Genomic DNA, 20,084 nt, shown 5'->3' with positions numbered 1-20,084 from the left:
TTGTGGTGGCGGAGTGAGAGCAGCAGCACAAACACTGTCTCTAGTTGTCCTTCAAAACCTTTCTGTTTTGGTTTTGTTAACAGAATGAACCCAAAGAGGAGCAAAATGTGTCTGGAAATTTCTGCAGTGGAAGAATGCAGACAGACCTCTTGTTATTTCCAGAGAAAAAACAGGTCAACACTATTCAGACTTTTAGCAAATTTACCATACAGCTTCAGTGATCATTTCTCTAAACTGCACAGGATCTAACTTCAACATGGAATCTCAAATGAATATGAAACACTCCTGCTAATATTTGAATAAATGGCCTTTATCAAGCTGCACTTTGATTATGAATTTCTGTAGGCAACAGCAAGTGTCTGTTGTTGCAGCTGGAGCTCAGAGTGCTGCTACTGACAGAAAAGGGCGTTTATTAAAACTGCTTGGTTTCCTGGCACAAACTGCTTTTAAGCATTAAGCACTGTCCAAGTATCTTCCATGAAATCAGAGCGTTACAAAGGTCCTCGTTGAAGCTTAATAGTTTTATTTATCTTTTTTCAAGTGTAAACCAGTGAAGTTGGGGGTAGTTCATTATTCCATTCTCCTTGGTTAGGGCACCAGTTTCACTGGCAGCAAAACGGCTCCTCAGAATGGTGCTTACACGACGGAAACCATCTGGTACATGGTGATTCAAACCTTGCTTTCTTTCTTGTGGACAGAAACAGAAGTCCGTCAGTGGTTTGCAGTTTACGGTTGTTCTTGAACATCCTGACCAATTTCCTTTCCGGGTGATTGTTTGGTTCGTATGGTTCAGACTTGGACTAATTTGGGTGTTCCAGTAAAACAATCACCCTAAACACATTAAAACTGGGCTTTAAATTGATAGACCAGGACAACAATAAAATCCAACCTCATGGGAAAGCCTTTGTACTTGAAAGGCATGCCCATACTGTGAAATCAACTACCTTGCATGAACTCGAACAATTCTGTCAAGCACAGCAGTCAAGTATAAAAGATAAATATCCAGCAAGATACTCTTAAGAAAGAAATAGACGTAGGTGCGACCATAAATTCAAACGTTTAACACATGCTCTTTAAAAAAGACACACTATAAGTAATCATTGGATTATTGTTCTAATCTGAAAAACATTCAACTTTTACACTATAATATTCATACACAGGAGTGTAGGGGTAAAAATCTTCATTCTGCGACAATTTAAGGAAATCAAAGCATTTTTTATTTTTTCAAGTTCACGAATTTTTACAAGTAAAGAATTTACCTAATCCAAAACTTTAAAAATAGAAACAGTGACGAGCCTACAAGGATGACAGAATAACCTGACACCAGTGACAGCTGCTTGGCCAGAACTGAATGGAAATCGGGGAATGCCGAAAACAATACTGCATATACAAATCACCTTCTAGAGGTTTGATTTAAATATAAAAAGTATTTTCGTATCACCGATTTCATTTCCAAGATGAAGTGCAGAGATCATGTGAAGGAACATGTGAGCTGATCTCTTATTGAGTACACCTGCACACTTGCAGCCTTCATCGCTTCCAAATGATTGTTGGCACGACTAGATGGCCTCTTGAGGGGTCCATCTCATTAGGTGCTAACACATTTAGCCGGAGCTCCAGGTTGTGAATCTGGACATTGAACCTCCCTTTCATTAACAGTTCTTGGCTTGGAAGATGGAGAACTGCATTGAGACTGCTAAAACATAAGCACAATAGCGGGGAAAGAAAGCCTCAAAGTACAGTCAAGTACTAAAGTGAGAGAAGGGGATGGAATTTTCCATCCAAAACCCTTTCAGGTTCAGGGGCTCTGCCTGGGCCATAAACAGGTCAAGACTGTGGTGGCTAGCCCCTGAAATCTACTTCAGAGTGTGATTGTGTTTGTCAACCAATGAGGACGGGGGGGGATCAGTGGAAAATTACCAGTCCCGCACTCACTCACGCACAGACGCACACAGTCACACACACGCTCAGAACTAGATGAAGGACTGACCTGCAGCTACATATCTATCTCACTCAATGGTTGCGTTTCTAATGGCCGCAGGTGCGGGGTGGACATGGCTGCGTTGTCAGGACGCAGCAGCCCGCAAACTGTGCAATTGATGATATGTGATGATGTGTGTATTCACATCCATGCACATTTCCAAGAAGAATACCTGTGAGATGTCTTGCAGACTAAAGAGATGGCTTGGCAGCATGCATGTGTTTCTCTGTGCATGTGTTTGCTCTCATTCACTGTCTGTTTTTTTATTTTATTTAATTAGCGATTTGAAATAAGATCAAGATCAAAACAATGATCATAATTTATTTACATCAGCAGCCTTTTGCCTGAAATGCCCTGCAGAAATTTTCAGACCCCTGGACATTTTTCAGGTTTTACTATGCTGCAACCTCTAACTCCACCAATTATAGCATATTTATTAAATTTTTTTTTTCAATAAAAATTTGGCAGACTATTTAGATGCACCTTTTGCTCCAATAGAACTGTGATATTCCTCTACCAGATTTGCAGAGACAATTCTTTGAAAAATATCTCAATCTCAGATTAGGTGAACATTGTGTTTCAAGCCTTTTAAGATTCCCAGTTCGATTAAGGATTTTGGTGGAACATTCTAACATATTAACATGTTTGATTTGATCTTCGGCATCTTTAATTAGCACCCCACTCTTATGCCTTTTCCAGCCTCCAACCAGTCTTTATCTGCATCGCTGTTGAAAAAAAAAACATTCACATGACATAAAGCCTCCGCCACATGTGGGTGTCATGGGTCCCACATGGGATGTGTGTTTAGAGTAACGCACCTATTTCAGTTTTCCACCACACATACATGTTTGGTCAAAAGATTTTATATTGCTTGAGTCTAATAGAAGCCCCTTCAGTTACCTATATGGCTGATGTGGATTGCGGCAAGTTATAAAAGGGATTCTATGTGTCTTTCTTTTAGTGATGGCTTTCCTCAGATCTCACACAACAGCAGAATCTCCCACCTGAACTGTGAATCTCTGCAGAGCCTTCAGGGCGTTTTAACTGCTCTTATGATTAATACTGTCTTTGCTTGGCCCATCAGGCCTCTGAAGTTGTGCTATAATCTTTAATTTTCAAATGAGGTCTTGAAGAATGCTCTGTGAGATAGTTAAAGTTTGAGATATTGTTTTAATCAATAGTTTAGACGAGAGCACAGATTTATCACTGTCCTAATCTTTAGGATGGCATTTGTTCACTGAATTTATCTAACAATTCTGAGTCCGTCACAAAATAATTGCTTCTACACTGAGCACATGAATTTATTTATAGGTAGTGGAATAAATTGGCTGAATTGAAATGCACACAATCCATTTCACATTTATATTCTTTAATCTTCAGGCATGCACTATTTTTTGTTAGTTTATTGTATGGACTCAAAAAATACATTAAATTGTCTGACTGTAAAGTGTCAAAAATGGGAAAAAAAAAAAATATATATATATATATATATATTTTTTTTTTCAAAGGCATTGCATTTATCCTGCTTGTATCGACTTTGAAGGATAATAAAAAAAATAAATAAAAATCAGGTGTGAATCTGTGTTAAGTTAACTCAAAAAGCCAAAACGTTACCTGAGTTCCAAGGCAGCCCACCAACATGTGAGTGAGTAGTTTGGCAGCAAACATGGGAGAACGGGAGCACAGTACATGGGATATGATGGCCAATGCAAACCCTAAAAAACGAAAAATGCATCAATCATTTATTGCAATTTATTAAGGGACCAATATGAAAAATTAAACTCCAAACTAAAAAGAGAAATAAAAAAAGAAAAACAGTCTTTCATACCTGAGATACAAATAAATCCTGATGCAAAGAAGGCCTCGTTGTAGGATGCAAGTGCAACAAACTCTGCATGCGCTGCATAGACAGACAAGTGGGAGCATGCACACTCCACATAACTGCCACTTTCCTTCACAACCCTGCAGTATTGTCCATCAGAAGACCAGCTAGCAGAGCGAAGAGTTTAAGAGAGGAGACAAAGCAGATTGAGATTACATATTTCTTTATACTTTTCCCCTTAATGTAGGATTTTTAGATCTCACCCACCTGAAAATAGAATATGCGTGAGTTGCACCAAAGGATTAAAATCAAGCAAAGAAAAAAATATTACATAACATGGAAAGGGTCTTAACAGTGATGAAAATCTAAGAAAATAGACAACATGTACATTTTTCTGATTTGTGTGGGATTTACAGAAACAGCTAACTAACCATGATGGTTATTTCTTCTCAACCTTTTGCTCTCTCAGTCTCATGTGTATATTCTCTTCCCTAGTGTTTATTCATCCAAATAGCTTCACTGGCCAAACCAAACCTGCCAATTTTTAACTTGTAACAGCGTGTTCCAGCCAAGTGTTCCCATTCCACACCCTAGAAATGTCCTCCAGAAACTGTGTCCTCCGAGTGGGAGGACACAGAGTGCAGCAGCTGGAATGTTCAAGTATGAGAACAAGAAAAAGACATGAAAACTCCTCTGGCCTTTAAGGAGCCTTAATAAGAGACTGAACTTGGATGGTAAAGAAACTGTTCCTTGTCACAAAATAAAAGAGAGACATCTAACTCAGTGATTGCTGGCTATTTAAAGGGAAAATATTACCAAACATAGCTTTTTCTGTGGTTGGGAAAACAGTACATGATTTATCTGTGTAAATAAAGTCATAATTAAGTAAACCTCGGTGCCTCGATGGTAGGGAAAATATGTCATAGCAGAGTTGTTTATATGTGTAAGGGGGGGACATAGAGCATGTCTCACAATGACTGAAATAATCAACCCCTTCTATTTTGATCCTAACCCAGCTAAATTCATGCAGTTGGCCTCATTTGGTCTTTGCAAATTTCTTTATTTGAAAAATGAAGACAGTTATTAATAGCAAATACACACCACATTTTTTCTGATTTTTACTAACAAAAACAAAACCATACAATAGAGTTTTTAGTGAACATATTTTGGATGATTATAAGGGATATAATGAAAATGTTTCTAAGGAGCTTTATATCCCACATAAGAAATTCACCTGTCAGTTCCTGTTTTCAGCTTTTTTGGTATGTGAAAGACAGATCCAAACCAGCTGCCCAGCGCCTCACAGCCTAAGATTAAATCCTTCAGGCAAGTATTTTTTCTCTAGTTTCCTTAAGTGTGCTGAAATATGTCTTAAAGATGGACACCTTTACTTAAAGCCTGCACAACCAATTTAATGCCAAATGGACTGAATTAATGTACCACCTTTCCAGTCTCATTAACACCTCAAAGTAGTTTATACCTCAGACTCGCACAATTATACACTGGTTGTCTTGGTCACATCATATGTGACAAAACAAAGCAGGAATGAAACCAATAACCTTCTGATTGTACAACTACTATACGACTGATATGAAAAGGTCCCGAAAACTGTTAATAGAGACTTATTTTTCATTGTACCCTGAAAAAGTTAACCCTAATTTTATAACAAACATATGTCTATCAGTACATGATTGATCACAAGTATTTTCACCTTGCAGTGGTTTGGTTCCAAAGAAGGCACACAGATGCTCCTGGTTTAACTTGCTGACCAGGAGCGTTGACGCGATATATCACCTCATTGCCATCTTCTAGGGGTCGTGACCCTCTCTCCTGAAGACTGACTGAAAATACCTACAAACAGAAGCAGTAGTAGCAGAGAGATCAGCATCAGAGTCTCAGCAATTAAGATATTTTAAACTTTGGGGTAATGCTGCCACCTAGTGCTTGAAAATAAATCTTAAGTGAAACAAATGTCTGCATGAATGAGTTCAAATTGTGCAAGAAGTTTCCTACCTTCCCACTAACAGCTGTGATTGTATCATTGGTAAGAAACCAGTGTTCAGTTCTGAACTCGGTCAGCTGAATCCTGCTGAGGTTTCTGCAGTCAGCTGATGAGGCTGCTGGCACAGGCAGCAGTGCATCTGGGAGCTGGAAGAAGTCAGCATTACGGCCCCTGTATTTGTGTCCATTAATTTGGGTTGGGTACCACTGGAAGGCAGATATGGTCATAAATGGGCATGTTTCCATGACAGTGCCCATTCTGTAGAAAATGAAAATAAATAAATAAATAAGCAAATAAATCAATAAAAATAGGAAACAAGTCTAATATTACGGGCTGTGATTGCGTATTTCTATAAAACACTGTGTTTTAATCATAAAAAACACTTACATCTCACACTGAAGATGAGAGATAAGGGAGAAAGCAAATCGCTCCGCCACCTCAGCAAGGTGACTGAGACCTCGGGTGTCAATACGGCGAGGATTGGCCAGAACACATAATAGGTCAAAGGTCAAATTTTGGCTGCTTGAATGTAGGGGAGCCCGCTCTGCCTCTGCTAGTACCTGCATCCAGAAACAGAACAGCTGGGAATACAACCTGATAAGAACAAATTAAATATTTCACAAACAATTACGTATGTTGAATTACAATGACGTCTCTTTTCAGCGTCGTTACCCAAACACTCCAGGTTAAATGCAGTTTCTAGGATCATGTTGAGTGACATTTAAAATCTTTTTTAAAATGAGCATCTGCAATTCAAATTTGTAGATATGCATCCTTTTGCATAAAGTAGCAAGATGATTTTTTTGCTTCTTATAGAAAGGAGCAGCAGCTCTACTCCAAGATCTCTTTGGATGACATTACCTCTAAGGATGAGTTCTTCCACCATGTGGAGAAAGTTTATTTTAGCTGCTTGTGTCTTGTCTTTACCAGTTTATCAAATGGATTGTGTATAAAACAGGTGGGGAGACAGATGAGTGGATGGAACTGTATTAATCATTACCCAGTTTCTACTGTGACCTCTTACCTTCCCAAGGGTTTCAAGAACAGCTGTCATCTGCTCACGAGAGAGAGCTGATATGAATTTACTCTTAAGTCCTTGCAGCACCTGATTTATTATTGTTGGGTTGAGAGGTTGATGTAACGGCTCTAACAAGCCCCACACAGACTGACTCGCTGCATTTGACACCAGAGTCACATTGGCTCGTCCAAACTGGGAGTGAACACTGGCTCCTCCTGACGGACTGTACAGCTCCACCTGGAAGCGCTTTGGAGTGGGTGAAGACGAGGCGAGGTCCGGCGTCAAGTAAATGTCTAGTGTTGTAAGGTGGCTCCCAGGTTCAAAGGTTACTTGACCCTCTTGTTTAGGAAAATCCATCCCCGCTTTAGCAGGCCAGATGACATACGGACCAACCATCTCTTCCTTGGTAAGTTCCTGAAGCAGAAAGAAACATGTCTTTGACATTCAAAGCAGTACTGTGATTATTACCAGTAATTATTAGAACAGCCTATGCATCAGACTTTGCTTAAACGTACTTCTGTTGAAGAGCAGAGCTCACCAAGTCCAAACTCTCTCTGTAATGCTTGTTTATGAGACATACTGACCACACTGTATTATCTTTGGTGAAAGTCCTTCTGCACTACTCCTGGCTTTTATCATCCACATCCTCTAAGAGATGAAAGCACATCACCAAATGTGTCCAATAGGTTTTTTTTTTTTTTTTTTTTTGGAGTAGACTAGAGACTGGCTTTAATCTCCAATATCAAAAGCATTCACTTTGTATAGTACAAGCATTTGATCTGGGTGCAGAATAAACATCAACCTTCAGAAAAATGTAATTTTGGAGGCAAAACATGAGGAAAACTTTGGCTTTTTAAATTTCATGATGACTCGGAAACCAAATGCAGCTGGAAGCTCTTCTACACTGCTGCTGGTACTTAATGTGAAATGACAGACCCGACACGGAAAAGCAGACTGAACAACTGTTACTGGACCAGACACTACAAGCCTACATTTTGAATGTATTGTTTTAACATCTGAAAAATTTATTTCTCATCAAATAAAGTATATTGTTAAAAATAATCATGAATCCCTTTCAAAAACATCCTTTTCATGAATCCTTGAGGGTTATTATGACATATTTTAAAATACAGTACTGTCTGTTACATGTTAGTGTCAGATGGTTTGGCTTATCCTTCTGCAGACTGAGGGACTAGTGCGTTTTAATCACCAGGCGTATTTTGGTTAAGTTGCTTTCATGTCCTCAGACCTACATTCATCAGGAAAATCCATGTGGTAACTCTTTTGGGCCCCAGGATGTTCTTTTGCTGTATGTACCAAAGGTTTGTACAGAGTTTGAAAAAAAGGCATTTAATTAATCATAACTGGAACTCTTTGCGGAATGACCTAAATATTCAGAACAACATCTGCTTAAACAATTTTTAAAGACTTCTAAAAGATTTAAAAGCTGTTAAATTTATCTGTGGATATTTAGTTAAGAACACTGAATATGTAAGCATAGTGTGTAGTATGTGGTTTGTTTATTTCATTTGTCATGTCGTAACTTTTCCAATACATTCTGAGTAGCATTTCTGGTAAATAAAGCTTGGAAATAAAGTAAATGATCTCTCACCACTGTACGATACTGAAGAGTCATGGCAGAAGCTGTGCTTGTTTGCCTGTAGAGCTGCAGGCTGAGCCTTGTGGCCATCAGAGTAGCGACTGGTAGTCTGTGACCCACAGAGAAGTACACAACCCCTTGCGGATTGTCGCTCTCCGCCAAGGTGATGTTGGCAAAACGAGTTGTCTCATTGATGGAGGCACCAGCTCCCACTTGATAAATCTCCACCAAGAACCAGGCCTGGTATTCTGGTTCCTGGAATAAAGCAGATGTGTGACTCAATCTTGAACATACTGAAAGGTGAAAAACACAAATAAAATGCGGATTTTTGCTGAGCTCATTTTACCACGTCATCCAGAACCTCCAGAATGAGAGCACAGAGGATCTCTCCTCTCGGACAAATCACCACTCCTGAAGTCTGCACAAGCTGTGAAGTCAGATTGACTCCATCTTTAACAAGGCTTAAAGATTCCTCACTGAAGGTAGCCCTCCAGAAGACCTGCAAATCTTCAAAAGCTCTAAGCAGCAATACAAAACACATCGTTCTTTATGAACAATAAATCAAATCCCAGTAGACGAGGTTCATTTTTGGACTTTGAATTTGAAAAACTCCATTATTGAACTTTATTATATTACCTGTTTTCCTGTCTCTGCAGGTAGAGCAGAGCAGTTCTGTTCACTGAATCTTCATCGAGAACTTGACCCATCAAGGAGCCGAAAGCAAAGCCTACAATACCATTATGAAGGTCACTCCCTAATTTGAAAAGAAGAAGGTATGGAAATAAAATTGGATTCAAAAAGAGCAACAGACACTAATTAATAAAATAATGATAATAAAAATATGATTTGAAAAGAATAACTTCAAGCCTAGATTATAAATTGTGGGCTAATTGGTGAAATCTATTCTTCATTAGTGTGCTAATCATGAAAATACATGACAAAGTGCAGCTGTTCGCACTTTTCTTTCAGGAGTGAAAACAAGAGCAAATGAGCTCAGAATACATCCCTAATAAAACTGTAAACACTCAATTATTTACACCATTAAATAATAACTTATGTCAAGATTATTTATTTGCAGATGTATTTTTTTAATTTACAAACAAGTAAGAACAGTTTTATGTTTTACCAAGAATGATGATCTTTACAAATGAGCCAAAGCCCTGGGACGGTCTGTCAGTGATCTGAGCTCCTCCCTCCGGATCACTGAGGTAGATGAAGAATACTTCCTGTCCCTCTGGCTCAGAGTCATCCAGGATGATGAGGACAACTTCCCTCTCTTCCTCGCCATCTTCCAAAGACACTAGAGTGGAATCCAAGCGAAAGTCCTGCTCTTCCTTTGCAAGAGCTGTGTCAGGCTCCAGAGTGAAGGGAGGACGTGTTGTACTTCCATCTAAGTAACATAACATATTAGCACAAGTTTGAGAAACATTACAGCCTTAATAGGCATTAATAATTGCTGGTGTAAAAGAAAACAGACCTCCATATGCTTGGACCCGAACCCTCACAGTCCCTGCGACACCGTCTGACCTGCGTACCCGCAGTATAACCCTGCGCTCCTGCTGATTTGCCTCGTCTCTGTCCTCTTGCACCTGGACAAGCTCAGGTCCAATGCTCAAAACTCCACCAGTTACATCACTGGCTAGAATGGTGACAGTAGACACCCTGTGCTGTGGATTGATGCGAGGGGGTGTATCTGCCCAGGTTAAATTTGGAGTAGGGACCTCAACGTGTGTCAAGTTAACGTAAAAGTACTCGTCGGGCTCTGACCGGGCATCATCAATGATTGAAAGGCGGAAGGAAGCGTTTGTTTGTTGAGGTGAGTGAAACAATATTTGGCCAGCTGACACAGCAACAAAATCCTCCCCTGCTGCGGCGCTGCCCCCTGATGTTGTGTAGGACAGGTAGGTCATGTTACTACGGGACCCGTAGAGCTTCTGAACATAAAGAGTTATCGTCTGGATGTCCTCTGCGATAACAAGTTGCCGAGAATCAGGAGCAAACTGGTAAACACCCAATGGTTCCACTTCTGCCACAGTAAAACCTGACCTGTCAACAAAGGCAGATAGACGTAAGAGTCCAGTAACAATTAGTTGAATGTTCAATTGTTGCCTAAAGCCTTCTTTCAGCTACTACCTTAACTTAACAGCACCCTGTCCACCAATGTCTGATGAAGGATCAGTGAGATGAATAGCATAGGAAGCAGCCTCTAATGGATCAGCAACAGCTGTAAAAGCTATGGCCTTCGTCTTTTCTCCATGAGCCAAGGTGAGAGAACCTAAACATAATGCAAGTACACATAGCCAACAGTTAGAATCTGTAGAAAGGTTTGACATAATAATATGTTTGGTTTACAACCACAGAAATTATACTGATTTGTTTGTTGGTATTTCAATACTAAACTTAATCCATTTCAAAGTATCCTACCTGAGTTTGGAACAATTTGCCCAGTTTTGAAGCCAGATGGATTCTGCCCTGAAGGATAACCAGCTTTCCACTTCACCGTGACATTACCAAAAAGCCCCATTCGAGTCACCTTTGCCTGACATGTTCCTGTTTTTACACTTAAAACTTGCAGAGCCAGTGAGGCAAATCCAACCTGAATAAGTACAATGGAAATGAGACAACAAATCAGGGATTAAGTTAATCACACTTTCTCGTATGAACAGCTAACTTCATATTGGACATCAGCATGGGCAAAGAAAGAATACAATATTTGATTTTCTGAAATTGCATGTAGTGTACCACAAGGTAACATGCTTGGTCCTAAACTATTTACATTTTACATAGACTATAGTAAAAATAATATATAAATTATTTTAAATATAATTTTTTTATGTTTGTCTTTGTTTTTTTAAGATATATTAGGGTCTATTTACCTTTATTTAAGAATAAGTAAAGAGAGAAAATGGGAAGTCATGCAGCAAATGGCCTGAGACAGACCAGGACCACCATGCTGAGGACTACAACCTCTGCATTTGTTGTGCACACGCTACACTACACTACACTACACTACACTACACTACACTACACTACACTACACTACACTACACTACACTACACTACACTACACTACACTACACTACACTACACTACACTACACTACACTGAGACACCCAGTCCATTCTATTCCTATTTTTATATTATACTACTTTTGTATGAAATATCCATACTGCTCTCACTGAACTTTCTGCTGTGAAACCTGAATTTCCCTGCAGAAAATGTATCGCAGCACATGTAATGTCAAAAATATTTCGTCTTTAATCATATTGAAAAGTACACTGCATCTTTTATCCTCTTAGCTCCACATATCCACCTGAATTTTCTATTGTAGAGCTCACAATTAAAATAAAAACAAATAAACACATTCACAAGTCACCTCTGAGCTGGCAGCATCTTCAGGTATGGTCACTGCTGTAGAACTGCCATCATAAAGCAGACGTGGCAAAGAGCCTTGGAGAGCGCTCACAAGTCTAACATCAGTCAGCTCTACTGTAAAGCTTTCACCCAATGACAAAAATGCCTAATAACAGAAAGACAGTTTGAAGAGAAACAAACAATATATGCTCAAATCATATGATGAAAAGTGCATAACTTATTGGTATTGTTAAAAAGCATCGTGATCCTTACCTTGCTACTGATGGGGATGGTGATTTGACTAAAGGGATGACCTTCGACCATAAGCAACCTTCCTTCAGCTTGGCCTCCCAGCATCTCCTGGAGGTCCATCAGTTCTGTTCCCCAACCACTAATCTTATAGCCAACACTGGCATTGCCAAACAGCCCAGCAAGTCGAGTTACATTCACAACCAGAGCTCTAGTGAGCAGAGACCCTGAACCCACCACCACTACAGCCTGCTGTTCAGAGTCCAGAGAAAACACACCATGGGGATCATCATTAGCAGGTACCCTAAAGGGGATAAAGGAAGAATACTTAATCACAATTTTTGACTTCTCTTTTAAAGCTGTAGCCATTTTTTTTTACCACTTTACAAATATAAAGCAATAAGGACACAAACAAATTGAGAAAATATTATATCTGAAATTTTGGTTAGTGTGAACTAGAGCAAGTATTCAGAACTCAGAATTATTGTCTGAGTGCAAAGGAGAAGCCCAACAAATTTACTTCCACAAGTGGATAATTATGGCTTTTGCAAAAATTATCTATAAACAGTCCCTTTGTCCTTTTCATGTGAACAGGTATATTACACTGTGAGGGTCTAGGAGGGCCAGAATTGGCCAGGACAGTGAATCATTACGCCCAGGTTCCCTCAGTGACACTAAGTACAATGTTTTCATTCACTAAGTGAAAATAACAGGCTATAAAGATTGACAACTTCAACTTTATATATTTATATAAAACTTTATAAATTTATATAAAATATAAATTTATATCTTATAAATTTATATTTTATATAATTACATCTTATATAATTACAAACTATTAAAGATAGTAAATTACTGTCTATCTGTAATAGTTTTAGAATTGTATTCTTCAGTCAAATTACCCATTACATTGTGCAAGAGTGATTCTAACATAGTTCTAATGTCAAACCTTATTTGAGTTCTAATCAGGTCTGGATTGGCATCCAGAGTCCCTCCACCATCCACAGCTACAAGCTGGATGATGTAAAGCTCCTCCAGCTCTGGTACTGTGTCAGGCATCAGGCTCAGGATGATCTCTGCCTCCCTTTGGCCTTCCACAATCATCACAGAGCCCACTAAGGCTTGGAAGTCACCCGCTGTGTCAGAGTCACTCTGAATTTGCCACTGGACCTGGGAGGAAACGATGGTTGTGTTAGCAGTTTTACTCATTTGCTTGACAGAGGGGGACAAAATGTGGATTTGTGATATAATCTTACTGTGATGTTGCCCATGGTTCCCTCTCTGCGCATGATCAACAAGGAAATGTTGAGTGGACCTTCTGCCTCTGTAGACTCATTGATGACGCGCTGTTGAAGAGCATCAGGAGTAAACTGGACTATACCATTAGGGTCTCCAAACTTCTCTATCTGAAAGAAAAAGACAGAATTTTGTAGTTACAATTTGCCTATATTGATTGAGAGATAGAGCTAATATTTAGCAAAGTACCTTGAGTGTTACCGAACCGGCCTGAGGATCAACATCCATATCTCCAGAAACAACACTCAGATCTATAACAAATGTTTCTGCCACTTCCACTTCTCCATGAGGTAGAATCCGTAGCTCTATGATACCCACACTCTTCTCTCCATCTCTAAAAAAGAAAGAGCCACTCACAGGAGCTCTAAAGTCAGCATTTATAGCAGGCAGAATGTCTCTGCTGTTTGGACCGAGAATGTTCCAGACAACCTGCAAAAAGAAAAGACATAAGCAAAGTGAGATCTGCCAGATGATCACATGATGTTATTTTCTCCTCCAGAATAATTCAATATACCGTTGCATTTCCCAAAAGACCTCCTGCTCTTTCCAAAACAAGACTCAGCTTCAAAGTAGAGTCCGGGTTCACCACTGTGATCACACTTTCATTTACAAAGCGGACCACTCCATTTGGGGAGTCACTCTTGCCAATGGTGACCCTTGCAACATACTTGGAGCCCAGAACTGCTCCGCCAGTGGATCCAATCAAAACTAGTTCAAATATCTCAGAAGGTTCACTGGGAAAAAAAAGTATTATTTAGTTTATTTGGTTGAGTTAGAATCAAAAGTAAAATGCCCATTTTACTATTTTTTAATAGTGATCAAGTAGCCGATCCTCTTACCTGTCCATGTCATCTACGATAGTGACATTGATGAAGCTTATATTCTGGCCATTGACAAACACCAGTGAGTCATTGTGCAGGATGTAGTCTAGATTAGGGGTCGCACTCAAGCCTCTCGAAATAAAGTGGGCAGAGACCGTTCCATAGGAATCTACCCTCCTCACTACTGGGATCAGCACATAGCCCACATCTTCCTCAACTGGAAAAATAGCAAGTCAAAATGTATCTTTGGTCTCATTTTTACATATCATTTTACTGTCATTGCCAAAATGTTTTTTCATCCTCAAAATGACATGGTGGAAAATGCTCATTTCTAATATTGTCAGACAATATTGTAAGGGCAGCAAAGAAGTTATTTCTCCTCAGACATCAGTCTACAGACTGACATTCTGCAAGAACAGTTAGGATTGGACAGAAAAGCTAAAGTTGCTCTTTTTGATCAAGCCCCTTTCAGGCTGTTTTGTCAGACAAAATCTGACAAAAAGGTGACCACTTAATTGTGTGTCGTGTTGAAAGTGAGATTTATATGTGGGATTTCCTCTTATCTAACACAGCAGGTTCACAATTCAGCCATGATTAAACCGTGGTATCAAAACATATTGATAAGAGTATTTTCTCATTATTCCAGAAGTAGCTTTGAGATTAACAATATTTCTGGAACACCAAGAATCAAATCTAAAGTTATAACTTGGCTCAGGGGACAAAATATTTCCATTTGCAGTCCCTAGTTAGGAAACATTCCAGGTGTTAATACAACAAAGAACCTATAAATTGTGTTATTTTATTGAATGGATTTCTCAATCAAAGTAATTGAAACCTATAAAAATGTATGTTATTAAAATTGGGTATTCCATAGAAACTAAAATTGGGTATACCATAGAATCCAACATACTGAAAGTTGAGTATTAGTTCACCTAGATTTAATTCATCGTGGCCTATTCAATTCATAACTGAACTTTTCTTGTTTGCTTTTGTTTTACCTGTAATGTTGAGAAAGTCCTGTCTGAACTCCAGGATGCCTTCAACATTGTCATTCTGCTGTATAACCACAAGAATAGAAGACATGTTTCCAATAGCTGGAGGTTGGTCCAGCTGCAGTCCTGACTCCCTCACCGTGTAGTCCACCGCACTGACCACCAGAGGGAGACAAATAAAAAGAAATAAGTAAGAACAACTCAAGAAGGCAAATTAAATTCCATCCAGTTGTTCACATTTTAGAAAATGTAATCACCTGAGATTCAGCAGCTGTACATGGGTAATGTTAACAAAGAACATTTCGGGTCTTTCTGGAAGATTGTCATCCCGGATATGCAATGTAACATCTTGTGAGGTTTGGCCTGGTGTAAACAGTAATCGTCCTGAAGCTGCAGTGAAGTCCATTCCACTAACTGCTGTGTAGCCCGAGGTCTGGTAGGTCACAAACACACTGCCCAAACTGCCATATGAGCGAATCACTGTCACATTAACCTGCATAAATAATCATAATAAAAAATAAATAAAATGGAAAATTAAACCATTGTGGTTTAGGGGTATCAGCACACTGGTTCAAGAGATTTCCTCAGTGAATTAGTTATAATGACCTCACCATTTCGTCCTCTTTTGTTGTGAGCTGGAGTTGTTTGAAAGAGAAAAGTCCGTGGGGTAGATCACTTGCTGCCATGGTAATCCTAGCATCCCTGGCAATGGGGCTTACTTCCAGCCCTGGAGTTGCAGAGGTCAGTGAGAGCTGATAATCACGTCGCTCTTCTGGGAGTTCATCATCAAGGACCTGTCAGCATAATTCATATGAACAAACTTGTATTTAAGAATGCCAATTTTAAGGTGAATGTTTTGCAGATGCTATAACAGACCATAATTATTCTTTCAATAAATTCCATAAACATTAAGTACCTTCAGAGTAATGGTGGCAACAGACTGACCATCACGCAAAGTCACAGTGCCAGAAATCGTTTCGAATTCAGAAACCAATGCTGGAGTAATATTCCAATACACTTGGACATCTCCAAAAACACCTGGACCTCGCACAAGGCTGTGCAGAAAAACACAAATAGGTGTTTCATACTAAAATGACAACTTTTTTTTTCTCTCTCTCAGATGGAGACACAACGCAGCAACTATCTCACCTGACCACAGCAGTCCCATTATAGTTTCCATGAGGTTCTCCAATGATAACGTTCCGAGATGACTCTGCTATTCCAATAATCCCCAGTGCAGCTTTGTCTGCCCTGATGGTGACTGTAATCACTTCTGCATAAGATTAATTAGAGAAGTTAAGTAAATTAAAAAGGAAGACTTTATTTTTACATGAGTTTTTTTTAAGTTAAAGAATTTATTGCATATAACACATAACACATAAGATTGAAAACAGAAGGTAAAAGCACTAGGAGGTGGTGACGAACAGAAAAAACACCATCTGTGACTTAAACCAGTCAGCAGTGTAAGCCATGCAAATATTCGCACAGCCAAGAATGCATAATCTGCACCTGCAGCAAATGAACCACCATTTTTATTGCTCTCCAAAGCATAAAAAATACTTCATACCAAGTCTTCAATTTGACTGGCAGCAATACACAAGTTTTGTGTTTCTTTACTGAAAAGCAAACTGTAGATTTAAAGAGACTTGGCAATTTCTTAGTGATGTAAATAATTGAAGAAAATACACAGCAGTCCAGTTGTAAATCTATGCATAGAATTGGTGTAGAATAGCAAGCATTTTAAGATGATTACGGTTCAGGCTAATCTGTGTATTCCCAGTTAGCATTGCAGTTAGGTAAACAACGAGTCAGTGGTGATGATGAAGAGTCTTTGAAGAGTCTTTATAACATGTTGTCACATAAAACTTGAATTTTGATAAGTAGAAGATAAACCTCTGCAGACCAGTAGCAAAGATCGCAGCCAGTCAATTACTGTGACATTAACAGCCTTAAAAGAGGTCCAACAAAATTCAGGTAGAAATTCCAAGACAGTCTCAGCTGAATAGATTGTCACGTCAAGTGAAGACGGAAAAGGACGATGAATATTTGCTGTATTATAAACCTGAGTACATTTCCTCAGTAAGTTAATATGCTGTTAGCTTGACATTTTTATGTGATACAAACCGTGTAAAGGGTCAATGATAGCACCACTATCAGCAGGAAGCAAGCGAACAATGAAATGTTCATTTCCTTCCAGCAAATTATCAGCAAGGGCTCTGATCGCAAATGACTTGACGGGCTCAGTCTGTAAAAGAAAATGTAGATAATGTTTGGAATTTTATCCTAAGTGGTTCTTATAAGCAATGGATCAGCAAATAGCAATTTCATACTACACCTCAGTGAAGACAAGTGTGCCATTAACAGGAGAGAGATCATCTATAGCTTGACCTTCCACCTGCCACACCAGCACCACTGCACCTCGACCTCCTGAACTGCGCACCACTGTGAGTGTCGCCACGGCTGAGGGATCATCCACAAACTTGGGCTCACTAACCACAATCTGAGAAAAAGTAAAATAAAAACACATATTGGTACATTTTAAAATAAAGGGAAAAAATGTCTTAGCTCTTAATTTATCATCAACATGAGGTATTCTAGATACCATGCAGCCTAATTCCAACCATATTTTACTAATGTGAATGATAAATAGACCTCTTCTTTGTATTGTGTATTTTTATAGTTAGGCGAACTAATATATCACATTCACCTCCAAGTCTTGAAATCCAAATCGTCCGAGAGGCGAGTCATTGGGCGGAATCACAATAGTTACAAAGGTCACTTGTCCAAGACGAGCGCCACCGATCACCCGTAGCAAACCCACTCTGAAGGTCTCTGAGGCCTCTACTTGTTCATCATCCAAGATGGTGATGGCTATAGTAGATTTTTTCTAATGTTTTAAGAAATGTACAACCTATGATGTAAGCCGCTGAATATAATGCACAGAAATGTTTATATCAGCTCAGAACACTACGCCTTGATTTACCTGGCCTTCTTGGAAAGTGATGTTTCCCGATGCAGGGGTGAAGTCATTGAGGTCGGCTGTGATCGGCTGAGCCTCCCAATAGGCAACCAGTCTTCCACTTGTGCCAGCAAGTCGTACTACAGACAGATGAAGGACGTTGTCTGGAGGTGGTATCTCATAGGCCAGCACGCTTCCAGGTAAATCCTAAATAAGATTAGCAGTAATGTTTTTTATGGCAGATTATTGAGCACATATTCACTTTAATTCATTTTTTTACATGCTCACCTCAGAGATGTTGAATTGCAGAACCCCTCTTGGGTCATCGTTCTCCTGGATGGTGATTTCTGCTACTTCCATCCCAGGCCTCTTTAGACTTGGCTGGCCTGCTCCAACTGACCCATTTACTATCTCCACTCCAGTGATATTTACTAGGAAACTTTCTGCAAGCTCTGGGACATCATCCTACAATAACATATGTTCATGTGCATAAAAAAAGGGAAAAACTATAGAAGATTGTGAATTAATTACAGATCACCCATCCTTACCGGTAGAATAGTGATAGAGACGAGCGCCACTGTGGCACCGTTGAACATAATAATGGTGTCATCTCTGGCTAAGTAGTCTTCTCCTGCAGAAGCCTGATTGGAAGGGTGTTGGTTCAAGGCTGGTTTTGTCTGGAAATGGACCGCCACCTGACCTGAAGATCCCTGCTCCCTTACTATAGAAAGAGTCACATTGATTGGAGTTCCTACAGATTAAAAAAAAATAGATTAAGGTGAATAGTAAACACCAAAAAACCAGACAATACACATAATCACAGTATCGACAGTGCCTTGCAACTTTACCTTTTGCGACGGCAAACTTCAATATGGACTTACAACTTAAATATTACTTAACCACTTCATGGATTAATCAAACTAATCAAAACATCATACAAATCAAAACATCTTGGCTATAGTAAATCTTAAAGAAGCTTTTATTCAAAGAATATAAAAGAATGGTTGAGTGATTACTTTGAAAATATCAGAAAAAATCTAACTAAATATAAATTGAGTTTAACTCAATGATCTCTCATAGATTAACATGTAAGCATCTGTCACTTAATGATTTCTTACTCTGTGGTTCTTGTGTTAGTGTAAACAGGGAATCCAGATGCCATCCAATCACGCTGTAGGGGGAGCCATTTGGTAAGATTGTAAGCAGAGCCTGAGCCCGCCGCCTGTCAATGACTGCACCTTGTTGGACGTTCTGAAGGCCCAAAGTGGTGACATCCCGGATGATGATTATGACACTTTCAGATAACTCAGGCAAGCCATCTGCTACTATGGCTAACAAGATGATGGCTACAGTCTGACCTTCAGAAAATGTCACCTGTGAAGAAAATTGCATTTCTGCACTAAATTGCAACATTTCGACTCAAAATGGTAGTAACGCTAGTGATCATCTTAAACAGCATTTTAAAAATGGTGCTAATGCAAGCAGCAGAAGTTACTCACCACTCCGGATGTGGGGTAAATGTCTGCCAAACTACCGTTAGCTACCCAATGAACAGTCAGTCGACCAAAACTTCCTCTTTTTCTCTCAACATTGAGAGAAATTTGATTATTTTGTTCCAACTCCTCTACCTCCATGTATAAGGAATTCTGCAAATATATGTACAGCAGAGCTTAATACTTAGAAATACTATTGAACAGTCAATAACACAGTGAACACTTTAAAATTAAATCTTACCTGAGCAAACCCAATAACGCCATGGGCATCATCATTAGTTGGGACAATAATTGTTACCTCACCACCAAACCCAATCTCTGCCCCTCCTTTTGGATTCTTCAGCTTAACTCCGAAAACCTCCTCCAACTCAGGAATATCATCATCAATGACGTTGACTGCTAGATCAAGATCCCTGTCACCAGGAGCAAAGTATAACTCCCCAGAGCTGAATGTCAGAGAGGAAAGAGACAAGGACCCTGTTTTGTCCTTCGGTTGT

At 39.3% G+C, this 20,084-nt stretch overlaps 1 protein-coding gene across 1 annotated transcript in view; it reads right to left on the bottom strand.

Annotated features, from left to right (window-relative positions):
* adgrv1 (adhesion G protein-coupled receptor V1) overlaps window positions 1-20,084 on the bottom strand; it is a 110,336-nt gene that overhangs the window by 38,419 nt on the left and 51,833 nt on the right. The window contains exons 56-89 of the mRNA XM_055048947.1: window positions 19,829-20,033; window positions 19,594-19,740; window positions 19,213-19,468; window positions 18,643-18,845; window positions 18,383-18,559; window positions 18,119-18,301; window positions 17,843-18,022; window positions 17,471-17,635; window positions 17,260-17,380; window positions 16,285-16,408; window positions 16,052-16,190; window positions 15,747-15,929; window positions 15,393-15,628; window positions 15,142-15,290; window positions 14,162-14,360; window positions 13,837-14,056; window positions 13,512-13,751; window positions 13,283-13,432; window positions 12,976-13,196; window positions 12,051-12,330; window positions 11,800-11,943; window positions 10,848-11,019; window positions 10,557-10,698; window positions 9,901-10,469; window positions 9,550-9,813; window positions 9,060-9,177; window positions 8,770-8,941; window positions 8,436-8,678; window positions 6,830-7,237; window positions 6,193-6,365; window positions 5,817-6,063; window positions 5,515-5,654; window positions 3,810-3,970; window positions 3,596-3,696 (exon numbers count right to left, since the gene is read on the bottom strand). Of these exons, the coding sequence (XP_054904922.1) occupies window positions 3,596-3,696; window positions 3,810-3,970; window positions 5,515-5,654; window positions 5,817-6,063; window positions 6,193-6,365; window positions 6,830-7,237; window positions 8,436-8,678; window positions 8,770-8,941; window positions 9,060-9,177; window positions 9,550-9,813; window positions 9,901-10,469; window positions 10,557-10,698; window positions 10,848-11,019; window positions 11,800-11,943; window positions 12,051-12,330; window positions 12,976-13,196; window positions 13,283-13,432; window positions 13,512-13,751; window positions 13,837-14,056; window positions 14,162-14,360; window positions 15,142-15,290; window positions 15,393-15,628; window positions 15,747-15,929; window positions 16,052-16,190; window positions 16,285-16,408; window positions 17,260-17,380; window positions 17,471-17,635; window positions 17,843-18,022; window positions 18,119-18,301; window positions 18,383-18,559; window positions 18,643-18,845; window positions 19,213-19,468; window positions 19,594-19,740; window positions 19,829-20,033 (6,832 nt within the window). The remainder of the gene's footprint in view (window positions 1-3,595; window positions 3,697-3,809; window positions 3,971-5,514; window positions 5,655-5,816; window positions 6,064-6,192; window positions 6,366-6,829; window positions 7,238-8,435; window positions 8,679-8,769; window positions 8,942-9,059; window positions 9,178-9,549; window positions 9,814-9,900; window positions 10,470-10,556; window positions 10,699-10,847; window positions 11,020-11,799; window positions 11,944-12,050; window positions 12,331-12,975; window positions 13,197-13,282; window positions 13,433-13,511; window positions 13,752-13,836; window positions 14,057-14,161; window positions 14,361-15,141; window positions 15,291-15,392; window positions 15,629-15,746; window positions 15,930-16,051; window positions 16,191-16,284; window positions 16,409-17,259; window positions 17,381-17,470; window positions 17,636-17,842; window positions 18,023-18,118; window positions 18,302-18,382; window positions 18,560-18,642; window positions 18,846-19,212; window positions 19,469-19,593; window positions 19,741-19,828; window positions 20,034-20,084) is intronic.

This window comes from Poeciliopsis prolifica, unplaced genomic scaffold, assembly GCF_027474105.1.
Source record: "Poeciliopsis prolifica strain line A6 unplaced genomic scaffold, Auburn_PproV2 SCAFFOLD028, whole genome shotgun sequence".
In the NCBI taxonomy this organism is placed as follows: domain Eukaryota; kingdom Metazoa; phylum Chordata; class Actinopteri; order Cyprinodontiformes; family Poeciliidae; genus Poeciliopsis; species Poeciliopsis prolifica.
The sequence above is the reverse complement of the archived record's forward strand: the minus strand, read 5'-3'. Positions and strand labels throughout refer to the sequence as shown.